This window comes from Ilyonectria robusta, assembly GCF_021365365.1.
Source record: "Ilyonectria robusta strain PMI_751 chromosome Unknown BGZ61scaffold_11, whole genome shotgun sequence".
Taxonomy (NCBI): Eukaryota; Fungi; Ascomycota; class Sordariomycetes; order Hypocreales; family Nectriaceae; genus Ilyonectria; species Ilyonectria robusta.
The window spans coordinates 261,290-272,373 of record NW_025764445.1 but is presented as its reverse complement, the minus strand read 5'-3'; the positions used below and the strand labels follow the sequence as shown (position 1 = coordinate 272,373).

General features: G+C 51.1%; 4 protein-coding genes across 4 annotated transcripts; 3 read left to right on the top strand and 1 right to left on the bottom strand.

Annotated features, from left to right (window-relative positions):
• Positions 1-520: 520 nt before the first annotated feature.
• Positions 521-1,483, top strand: BGZ61DRAFT_39471 (uncharacterized protein). Its single transcript, XM_046242903.1, has 2 exons — positions 521-1,260; positions 1,320-1,483. The coding sequence occupies exons 1-2, from the start codon at positions 638-640 to the stop codon at positions 1,339-1,341; spliced, it is 645 nt and encodes a 214-aa protein (XP_046103560.1). The 5' UTR covers positions 521-637; the 3' UTR covers positions 1,342-1,483.
• Positions 1,484-2,054: 571 nt separating this feature from the next.
• Positions 2,055-3,215, top strand: BGZ61DRAFT_588810 (uncharacterized protein; the record flags this gene model as incomplete). Its single annotated transcript, XM_046256548.1, has 2 exons — positions 2,055-2,221; positions 2,569-3,215. 2 exons carry the CDS (start codon positions 2,055-2,057, stop codon positions 2,897-2,899), a joined length of 498 nt encoding a protein of 165 aa, XP_046103559.1. The 3' UTR covers positions 2,900-3,215.
• Positions 3,147-5,634, bottom strand: BGZ61DRAFT_353375 (uncharacterized protein; the record flags this gene model as incomplete). The annotated part of the gene is made up of 6 exons (XM_046240511.1): positions 3,147-3,335; positions 3,414-3,977; positions 4,036-4,963; positions 5,023-5,138; positions 5,195-5,406; positions 5,511-5,634. The coding sequence occupies 6 exons, from the start codon at positions 5,632-5,634 to the stop codon at positions 3,147-3,149; spliced, it is 2,133 nt and encodes a 710-aa protein (XP_046103558.1).
• Positions 5,635-9,274: 3,640 nt separating this feature from the next.
• BGZ61DRAFT_452838 (uncharacterized protein) lies at positions 9,275-10,964 on the top strand. Its single transcript, XM_046246004.1, has 6 exons — positions 9,275-9,533; positions 9,584-9,829; positions 9,890-10,092; positions 10,164-10,255; positions 10,313-10,483; positions 10,550-10,964. The coding sequence occupies exons 1-6, from the start codon at positions 9,498-9,500 to the stop codon at positions 10,837-10,839; spliced, it is 1,038 nt and encodes a 345-aa protein (XP_046103557.1). The 5' UTR covers positions 9,275-9,497; the 3' UTR covers positions 10,840-10,964.
• The last annotated feature ends 120 nt before the right edge of the window (positions 10,965-11,084 follow it).

Genomic DNA, 11,084 nt, shown 5'->3' with positions numbered 1-11,084 from the left:
AGATGCAGGCTAGATGGTGTTGCTACACAGTGGACTAGGGAGTCAAGACATAATCCTTTGTGTCGCTTGGTATCATGACGTCTCAAGAGAAGTGCTGTATTCCATTAAGCTAATGACTGCTCGCAAAGTCTTCTTTCTCGAACACAAGGACAATTACGAAAAAGACACGATAGCATGGCTTGTGGTTGTGACCGTTTATGTCGTCATCGCCGATAAGATAAGAAACGGTCAGGCCACCGTTTGCCTCGTCCCTTCCTACTATTGTTCGACTGAATTGACTCGTCCGGTGCGTTTCCACCAAACACAAACGAGCAGAACAGAGAAGACGAAAACCTTTGTATTGACTGTTCTGCCGAAAACGGCGACATCCCCGATTCTACTGCTCACAATACCGCTGAATAAACTGGCTGTATTCAATCGGCAGGTGACTTGTGAACAGGGTTGCTGTCCCCCGTGGCTCTCAACCGTGTTCATCGCCCATGATCCTCGAACACGAGTGCCTTCAAACGACGATAAAGATCACAACAATTCTCTGGTTTGAAACTCTTTCTCAAACACATCACCAAACCCGCCACCCAACACACCATCAAAACACTCAACCAAAATCTCTGTGACAATCTCGATCCACACACTCAAGATGGCTGCCAGAGGTCTCTCCCAAATCCCAACCCTCACGGACCTCTATCAAAAGTCTCTCCTCCATGCTGCGTCCTCTGCTTCGACTTCCTCGGATGGATATCCTGCCAATTCTGGCATAAACGACCACGTCGGCCTCATCCGTGGCGACATCACTCGCCTGCGCCTCGACGCCATTGTCAACGCAGCCAACTCGTCCCTCCTCGGCGGCGGTGGTGTTGACGGCGCCATCCACCGCGCTGCTGGAACTCAGCTCGTGAAGGAGTGCGCTACTCTCGGCGGATGTCCCACTGGCGAGGCTCGCATCACTGACGGCTATGACCTGCCCGCCAAGCGCGTCATCCACACCGTTGGACCTAAGTACTACTACGACGAGGATCCCGACGTGCTGCTGCGCCGCTGCTACCAGAACAGTCTAGAGCTAGCGGTGCGCGAGGGCGTCCAGACACTTGCCTTCAGCTCCATTAGCACGGGTGTTTATGGCTATCCGTCGCTGGAAGCGGCCGAGGTGGCTTGCGAGACTGTGCGCAAGTTTCTGGACAGTGACGATGGACCCAAATTGAAGCGTGTCGTCTTCGTCACCTTTGAACAAAAGGATGTGGATGCGTACAACACTCTGCTCCCGTAAGTTGACCCCTTTTATCTACATTGTTCTGTTTTCACATGCTAACGATGGAACTCAGGAAATTCTTTCCATCTAACTAGATGGTACTCACAACGGGAGGAGAGAAGAACGATGAGCACTGGCGGAAACGCGGAGGATAAGTCAATTAGTTACCCCTCTGCCAGGAAAGTTGATAATGAGATAGCGCGTTGCGTATTCTGACTAAATACATACATGATAACAATCATAACTGGGACCCTTATTAGCTCATCCGATATCGAGGTGTTCGTGACCGATATGCGCGGTAAGTGAAAATACCGATTACCGGCATTGTGGTCATATTTATCGTGCCGGAATATACTAGATCCATGTGCCAATCGCCCAATGGCTGCCTTCTTTTCCGTCTGGGGAGACGATGCGGCCGCCAAAAGTGGATGGTGTTTCGAAACTTGCTTAATCGTGCTCTTTATCAGGCATGGCGGAACGACGACTGTCGGAGACACCGATCGCGAGGGGGATATTGGGATGTGGCTACAGCAGTTGTCTCCAGTTGAGAAAAAAGGTGTGGTGATGGTTTAGGGAGTATCTTGCTCAATTTGAGCGAGGGTTGGGGTTGGAGTTGGGTGTAAGAGAGACGAGAAGATGAGGAGAATAGATGAATATACAGTTGCTGAGCAGAACCAGGCCTCTCGTCGCTGATTATACGATTATACCAACTTGAAGAGAAAAATAGCTTTCCGTGCCTCTTCTTTTATACAAGAAGGGGCGGGTTCTGAATATCACTGGTCGTCAGACCGTGCGGCCTGAGCCCAATATGTCGTACCAGGAGGCGCTTTCGCAAGTCAAAGTAGCGCCCACGGAAGTTCTAGGGGAGGAAGATATGTTGAATCGGACCGTCACAGTGGGTGAAGAGGCTTACTTGGCCAACATCAACATCTATGTTGTGTTTGAAGAGATGGAGGTCAATCATGAGACGTATCGGTGAGTAACATGGCAGCAGCCCCTGAACGAGCATCAACGCCATGAACACCATCACCACAATAACAAAGATCACAGCCAACTTCGCCCACATCCTAATTCTTTTAATCTCCGGAGGCGTAATCCCCATCTTCCTCTCCCTTATTCGCCTGCTTCCCTTCTCCGCTCGCCTCGTCTCGAGCTTCAACGCATACATGATCGACCCATCGTTTTTCGGGAGCAAGCATGCCTCGCACATCCTCAAGGCATGTTTACGCCTACTTCCCGAGCCTGACATAGCACGTTTGGGAGAACCACCGCTTTGCCGTCGTAAATACGAATAGTTACTCCTTCAAGACAACCTACTCCAGTTCAGAAGTTGATGGCTCTACACCGTCGAAATCGAGCATCACCTCCGCTGTTGTCAAGGAAGCCGGTTCGACATCCTCCGATGCAACTTCCGTCACCACTAATCCCAATCCCCACGGAATCTCCCTCTTCATCCGGGCTCACAAAGGCATCACCGCGACGCTTGCATCAAAGGCGGGTCTCGCAGGCGGCATCCCCATCCTCCTCGAGTCCTCGTATGGGCACAAGTCCAGCGCACTCCTGAAGGGCAGCCCTGCTCCGGCGCAGTGTATCGTAGCTAGACTAGGCCGGCACGGCGCCACAGCAAGATTCGCCGAGCAGAGCTTCATGTGATAAGACTACAGGAGAGTGTCGTAATAGATGAAGGTTAATTGACTCTCACGTTCAACATTAAACAACAACTGCGTACCTAACCAGAAGACTGCAACCAAGATACACAAAAGCGCTGTCGCGCAAACAAAACCAATGGTGCCAATCCGAAGGTCCAAACGATTCACATAGCATCCTTCATTCTCAAGTCGAGTCATCGTGAACCTATCCCTCATCTTGTTTCATGCCGTAAACTCCACAGCCTGGCCTCTTATTCTGCAGGCCCTCCAGAGCCCGAGGCTCCCGCACCGCCCTTGTTCTTCTTCTTGTTCTTCTTCTTCTTACCTCCAGTCTTGCTACCTTCTGCAGCATCCGGGGTCTCGGTAGCTTCAGATGCCGACAGCACATCTGAAGATTCAAGTGCTTCTAGCGTCGCGGGTGTCTCTGGCATGTCCGAAAGCTCGTCTTTTGGGGCCGCCTCTGGAGTAGCTTCTGAAGCTGCCTCTGAAGTCACCTTTGGAGCCGTCTCTGGGATCACTGGTGCTGCCTCGGTCTTCTGGTTTTGAGTCTGCTCCGCTTGGGCGTGGATGGCCTTGCTCATCTCAGACAGCATCGACTTCAGATCGTCCAACTCAGCACGTAGCTTGCGAACTTCAATCACAGCCGGCTCATCCTCGACGTTGGGCTTCGCCATCTCACACGTCTTAGCCCAGCCCGAACCCTCAAAGTCCATCTCGTGGGCCAGTTGTTCCCACTCGTGAACCTGGTCGTCATCCTCTTCACCTCGCGACCGGTTGATGCGGATGGCGTGCGCCGTGCGTGTCTCAAAGAATGCTGCTACCAACAGAATGGGCGAGTAGAGGACGGCCATGACACAGTCGTTAATAAACTCGTAAGTTTTCTTGTTCATCCACCACTCCAGCAACCCAGAAATGACAATCTCCAAGATGTTGAACGGCGCAATGTATACGTTCTCATCAGGGGCTCGGACGAACTGCATCGTCTTCTGGGCGAAGAGGGCGAGGTATTCGTCGTCGGCATTCTGGTAAATGTCCTCGTAGGCTGAGTTGTAGAGGGCAATGAGAATGTTGAGGAGAATGATCTGTAGTAGTTAGCGCAAGTTTGATCCAATCCGAGATATCGCCTGCTAGCCGACTCACCATGACCACAAAGGTAAAGCAGTAGTAAAGGATCAGTCCCCACGGGTGTGCAAACGACTCAAAGCCCTCGAACTCGGGACTTTGCATAATTGCTTTCAACATCGACTCCATGATGAACCAAACATCACCAGCAACATTGTCCTCGGTGATGTCCAGACCGATAAAGGCCTGTAGAAAGCCAATGACCAAGATGACTAGCAGGGCAAAGAAGATGACAGACTCCTTCATCATCACCTTGAGCACCACAAGCATGGCGCCAAAGAACTTGAAGCTGTCGAGGTAGAGTAGCAGACGGCCCCAGAACAATGGTGCAATAAAGGACAATAAGTTGTAGCTGAGTTGGTTGTAGTACTTGTGAGCGTCCTTGTTGTTCGTATACGACAGGCCAACAATACGGAAGACAAGCGATACAGTCAGGAATGAGTAAAGGGTTCCATTGAAAGCGTTCCAGAAACCAAGGATGTGATAGCCCGCCTTGTAGAACTTGACCAGTTCGTCGGCGACATAAGCGAAGGTGAAGATGTAGAGGGCGATCTCGGCGCCGTCCAGGACACCGGTGGGATTAACCGAGTTGATGGCGGCCGTGTAGAGGCCAAGGTAGATGAGGGAGAAGACCACCTGGGCGGCATTCTGGTAGCGAGGGGCACGCATACGATCGGGGTCCATGTGGACAATGAAACTGCGGTTGTCCTTGTCCTTGTAATCGACGAACACAGAGGGGTCGTTCTCGTCCTGGACGAGCCAGCCGCGCCAGAGGTAGGCGATGCACTTTTGGTAGCCTGAGGAGCCGATGACACGAACGGCGTGCAGGTCGACGGCCATTTCGATGACGTTTACGGGCCCAGTAGGGACATTATCGATGAGGAACGAGTAGCGGCGGAGAAGAACGTTGTGCAGCAGATATTCCATATTTTCCTCGGTCTCAATACTGTTGTGGCGACCCAGTGTCAGCAACGCAGAGTGAGTACCTTCAGGAATTAGACTTACATCTGTTTGGCGATGACGGTGCAGGCAATGGCACGAAGGTCGTGTAGGTCGGCATCCCACAGCTCAAGTTGGGCCTCCCGCTTGAACCAGTGCAGGTTGACGAGCAGCGCGTAAACCTAGACGTCGTAATTAGCCAATATCATTGATTACGGGTTTGCCGGCGATAACATACCACACATGCCCCATTCCGGTGGCCACCAGCCTCCTTGGCAGCCTTGATGACCTTTTTGGTGATGATTGTGCTGTGAGAGCGAGTGATTTGGGACTCTTCAAGCTCACAGGGAATGCACTCGCGGATCAGGTGTCGGAGGCGCAGACATATCTTGGTGACTTCGTTGGGGTCGATGACCGATTCGATATCCTGATTGCGATAGTGGGGAAGGACTGGGTTAACGAGCAGTATGGTCAGTATCCGTCCATTGATTACTCCAGTTCGTCGAGAATATGCTGGAATCGCGACGGCGATGATGCATGGGAAGACAACTTACGAGCTCTCTCTTCCTCGTGTAGCCAGGCATGGCGATCGGTTGCGCCGGAGCCATTGAGTCCAGAGCCATTGGCGCCGTTGCTATGGCCCAAGAAGCCCTTGAGCGGATTCCAGCTTCTCGGCATTGTGGACGTGCGCAGAGGAAGATTATGGGTGCGTGAAGCCAGAGTCCGAGATGGTGGTTCTGTGGTTGTTTACCAGCCTCCCTGCGATGCAAGGTCACGAACGAGCAGCGGCGCTCCGTAGGCTGCTTGACTGTGGTGCAGGCTGCGCAGACAAACACTCAACGGGAAGCGCGCGGTCTAGCGAACAGTCGTCGCTAGGGATGGGGGAGGATTCAGGAAGAGAAAGAGAGCGCGTGAGCCTGACTCGGGAAGAATTGAGTGAAGGTTGTGTCTGTCTCGTCTCTTCTCTAGAAGAAAGTGAATTGCGAGAGCACGAACGAGACCGACGCCCAAGCAAGCTGAAAGCTCCCCCCAAAGGAGCTACCTCGGGAGACTAGTCCACGCACCGATGACGTTGGTCATGGGGCGTCATTGGTCAAAACAGGTTGCTGGCGGCAGGTGGTGGCGGTCATGGCGCGCAAGAGCAGGAGAAAGGCCCTGTAAGTTGGTGGGTTGTAGTGGATAGGTGTGGGTCGTTGGCCTGTGCGGGCGGTGGTTTCTTGCATCAAGTTGGAGCATCTTCAGAGGGGCCTCTCCACTACCAAGATGTACAGTACGATATGGTGCCATGTCGTCCGTCAACTCTCAACTCTCGTTTCCAGACCATTTCCACTAAAGTCGAAAGTCAGTTCCAGTGACGTCCTCTGTCGGCAGTGTGCTGCAGTCAGCGTTACATACCTGGGGTATCCAGCAATACACCCTGAAAAATACCAGGTACGGGGGCCAAATGCAGCAAAAACGTACCCAGCTGGACAGGGAAGTCCGATCTCCGAGGTTCCCCTCTTATCGATCAGCTGGTCCAGGCTCTTCTCCTGCTCTGGGTTGTGTGAGAACCCCGGCCATCCCATCCCCAAACAGGAATGGAGGCAGCCATCGAGAAGACAATCGAATGGTGTTGCGCTGAAAGCGATAAGAAGAACAGTTCCTCTCCTCCATCAGGAGCCATTGCTTCAACCTCTGGCATGGATGGTTCACTGATCATTGGCTTCAATGACGTCGCCCCTTCAAACTCGACGGCATCCTAGCTTGCGAACCAATGCTGCAGCAGGCATTGTTGCATGAGAGGAGGCCGATCAGTGACGCGCGCATGCGAGAAATCACTCCAACCGCTTTACCACCATGAGGAAAAGCAGGGAGAACAGGACCAAATCTTGGACGAGCGTCACCCTGCTCCAAGAATCATATGTCGTACCCATCAATCATCCCGCTGCCCTGTTTGCGTCTTAGCCGATCGCTCACCTTGGCTCAGATTGATACAACATTTTCCCTGCTCGTTCTCATTCCGTGGTGACAAGGTCCGAATCGACACGCACAGACTGACCTGTTTCGCCTTGAATGCAATGTCGCATGCTGATGGTTCAATGACGAGATCCACCCCGAGGGTCCCACGACTTCGCGGTCCACGATGCTGCCATTGTTGGTGTGTTTGGCCTGTCGTTTTGTCTTGTCTCTCCCTCTCCCTCCCGTGTGCACTGCGTCTCGGCCGTGTTTGTCGACATGCATCGCCAACGCAGCCACCTGCAAAAGGGAAGTCTCACCAGCCGTCTTTCATTCGTCCACGCCGCAGCCCATTCGCGCCCATTCGCACCCATATTTCCCCGGAACTTTTCATGTCCAGTTCGTTTTGACTGTTGTGTCGTCAACCCCGCCGCCCTTGCGGCTGCCATGTTTCCCTGATTTCTACCACCAGGATGACATGACGATGCTTTCTTGTTTGCTGACCCGCATTTTCGCTCCAATGTTACTCTTTGCGACTGTACGCCGCCAATTACAGTAGCAGCGTGGTGGCCAGCGACCATCGCTCGGTCGACAAAATCGTAAAACAGGCATCAATGTTTCCCACTGGATAAGTGAGAAACATCGCCTGTGTATCGCCAACGGAACGCTCGCTTGGGCCATAACAGAGAGGGCCATCAGATGGCCATCTAGCTCCTTTGACGGATCACATATTGTGCGCAGAACCGAACCATATTAGCATCCCCATCAGGTCAGCCACAGCCCCAGGCATCCGGCATGTAGTGCAATTGCCGATGGTGTGTATATTTGAGGAAATCCGCACTCATGTTAATGGCGCCGCCCTCGCTGCGCTCTCCCCCAGTCACAGCCTGCAAACCCGAAGTCGTGAATTCTAGAGTGTTTTTTTAGCGGAGGGGTAATTCGCGCTGGATTTAGTTATCAATCTCAGTTCAGTTCAGTTCAACGGGTCAAAAACATGGTACTGACTGGCCATGGACCAGTGAGAGGTCAAATGCGGGGGTTCACTTCATTCAAATGTCGCAAATGTGTGTACCAGGTTGAAAAAAAAAATTGAGTGATTTATTTAAGAAGATGGATGTGCAATTGTATTTGAAGGCAGAAGAAGAAGAAGAGGCTGGCCGTGGGGGCCGCGTAGGATTTTCAACGGAACACACCCTCGATTCTTACTTCCCGATTCGTGTTTCAACCCTGCATCGGGCTGGCAAGGGTCCGTCACCCAAATCCTTCTCATGTCTAGATGCCAAGCAATGGTTAATGCATAAGGTACCCAAAGGTGCAAATCGCAACAACTACCTCATGCTCATATGTAGAGAGGAGATGAAACATTCTTCATTTACGCATGGACCATACGACGTCTCGTTCTTTAACAACTCACTTTTGTGTTGGCAATGTGCATGCAGATGTGTGCATGTATAGTCGGTCCTAGCAGCATGCTTTCTGTTAGATTCTAGACGTGATTAACAGTAAGTAGGTAGCTATAGTATAGGGGTACCCAATACTGTTAGCTCAGCTGGTTAATCCAACACTTTCTATAACACGTAGGAAGGTACCACCGACAGTATCTCTATAGTCAGATAACTAAATCTGATTTGCATGCATCGGCAACAGAGAAGCCGGGAAAGTCTAGATACTCAACGACAAGACAGTCGACCATAATCCTAAAAACCGTAAGGCCCAAGAAAATAGAGTTGTGTTGGAGAGGATACGCCGAGATGATATAGCGCCTCAGTAAAATAAACGGAAATACAGCATGAACGGGCTCGAGACTTGACAGCTATTAGCTAGGAATCTTGAGACGGACTCGAAATACGCGTGAACTTAGAGAAACTAACTATAAAAAACGAGCCCTGTCACCCAATCCCTCCCAGGGGATAGTATAGGACTAGCTTTGGTAATTTCTGTGCAATTTTGCTGTAGCGACTTTGTCTCATCTTACAAATGAAGCGGGGACACTCATGGGGCCGACATTAGTCGAGGTCAAAGAAAGCGGAGAACTTCGTTTTCGATAATTCAAAACCCATTCCTCTTTCTGCTCAATAAAAACATATCCGGAAGCTAATTTTTTTTTCATTTGCTTATCCTCTTTCAACAGTAAAGTGATGAGGTGAGCGGATCAAGTCTCCAAGCAGCAACCCGCAGGGTACAGAGACGTCCGAATGCGCAATTCCTTTGCTGGGGCCAAATCAGGAAGGTTTAAGAGAGCCAAGCATTCTTGTGAAGCCTTGAGCGAGTCTAGAATATGTAATCAAGGACTTAATTAAAGTTGTTTAGCCAACCTACGGGGTATCTCCATCGACACTGCCAAGAACACGCAGTACAAATTGAAGTGGGTGAACCTACGCAAGCCACACTGGATCATATTTTTCGCAAAAAGGTTTCCATGCCTTAGACCCTATCCCCGAGAATTTGTGCCTTGTATTTCCTTGTGGTTGTTTTATCTCATCACCGTGGCGCGATATTTTGTACACCGACTTAGGCGGCCTTGAGTGCGGGCACCACATCACATCTCACGATCACAGCGCCAATTGCATTATTACCTCGTCTCAATCAACTCTTGCCTGACAACAATGAACATAGCTGGTCCACGTCCGGTGGTAGTTCAGGTTCGATCATTTCAATACGGTCATCTGGTCTCGTTGCTCACACTCCTTAGGCTACGGGATGGACACTAATTGCCATCGCGGCAGGTGCCATCATGGCTCGTCTGTATCTCCGTCTCAAGATCCAACGGAGGAGATTATTGGCTAGCGACATGTTTATCTGCGGCGCATGGGTTGCCGGCGTCGCCATCACGTCGTTGAACGTTCTCCTTCAGCAACTGGGAGCACTTGAACCCTCAGTAAAGACGAATATGGAGGGTTTTAAAGGCGACCCCGAGGACATTCCCAAAATTTTCAAGGTGACTGGAAGAGCAACATTGAATAAAATTAGTATGACTGCTGACGCGAGCTTACTCTAGATCTTCTGGTTGGGAAATGTCCCTCTCTGGTCAGCTTTTTACCTCTCCCAGGCGGCACTCCTTTCTATGTACTTGCAAATATTCCCAAAATTCATGGTAAAACGGAGAATCTTCCTATGGGCAACGATTGCCTATGTCGTCACGGCCTACGTAGCTAGCATCTTGATGTTATTTCTCATCTGCATTCCAGTTGAGAAGAACTGGTGAGTCAATTACATCTTTCATTCAACAGAAATAGCCGAGGCTGGAACAATTGTTAATACTTCCCGGTTAGGGACATGGACCCCCACTCAACATGCCCACCTGTTCGAGGCTACAACGTCTTTCTGGTGGGCTGGGCCTTGCACCTCGTTGGAGATCTCTTGGGTAAGTTGAACACAACCGGTTGATATAAGCAAGGGGACTGGCACTAAAACCCAACAGTATTTACTCTACCATGGCTCGTCGTGACGGGGCTGAACTTGAGAATGACCCTCAAGATCGGGGTGTACTGCACATTCCTCCTTGGTCTCATCAATATTGTGTTTGACGTCTTGCGCTTTGTCCCAATTCAGGCGTCACAGGTCGGTAATTCGGCGTCCATCAGTTTAATTGGTATGTAGAATTCCTCCCTTGGACTTCATCGCCGTGACTAGGGAATGGACTAATTAGTAGTTCCAGCGCTGTGGGGCATTCTCGACGTCAACATCGGGATCGTTATTGCTTGTTTGCCGGCTTTACGACCGTACTTTAACAATTCAGAGTCCAGTCAAAGAGGCAGCTCAAACAGCGAGGCCAAGTCGTGGGGCTCATCAGTGCCACCAGGGGCCGTACGGACCGTCGGGTGTGTTGGATCAAACCCCCGGCATAACACGAATGGGCCTGAAGATAACTGGGATGGCAAGAGGAAGAGCAATGGGAGCGAAGTTGAGTTGTTCCAGAGAAATTCGGGAGCGGCCGAGATTGCGTGACAGGCAAAAGCTAGTGGTGAGGTACAGACACGTCTCACGGCTACCTAGGTCCGTAAGATGAGGCTAATGATACCGGAATAGGTAGGTAGGTAGAAAAAAGTAGGCACGTCAACACATACAAGGAATCATCTCTGGCTGCTCCAGCTCCACGTGCATGAAAGAGAAATACTGTCGGACGACTAGCCCCAGGCAACAACCTGGGGAGTGGTTTTTCCATTTCGCACGAGGCTCGGGTTGAGAGGTTC

Excerpts from the sequence above, each read along its gene's own strand:
- BGZ61DRAFT_39471 (XM_046242903.1), top strand. The coding sequence starts at position 638 with ATGGCTGCCAGAGGTCTCTCCCAAATCCCAACCCTCACGGACCTCTAT. Across the intron at positions 1,261-1,319 it reads GCGTACAACACTCTGCTCCC|GAAATTCTTTCCATCTAACT; the intron begins GTAAGTTGACCC and ends GATGGAACTCAG.
- BGZ61DRAFT_452838 (XM_046246004.1), top strand. The coding sequence starts at position 9,498 with ATGAACATAGCTGGTCCACGTCCGGTGGTAGTTCAG. Across the intron at positions 9,830-9,889 it reads ACATTCCCAAAATTTTCAAG|ATCTTCTGGTTGGGAAATGT; the intron begins GTGACTGGAAGA and ends AGCTTACTCTAG. Across the intron at positions 10,256-10,312 it reads CCTCGTTGGAGATCTCTTGG|TATTTACTCTACCATGGCTC; the intron begins GTAAGTTGAACA and ends AAAACCCAACAG.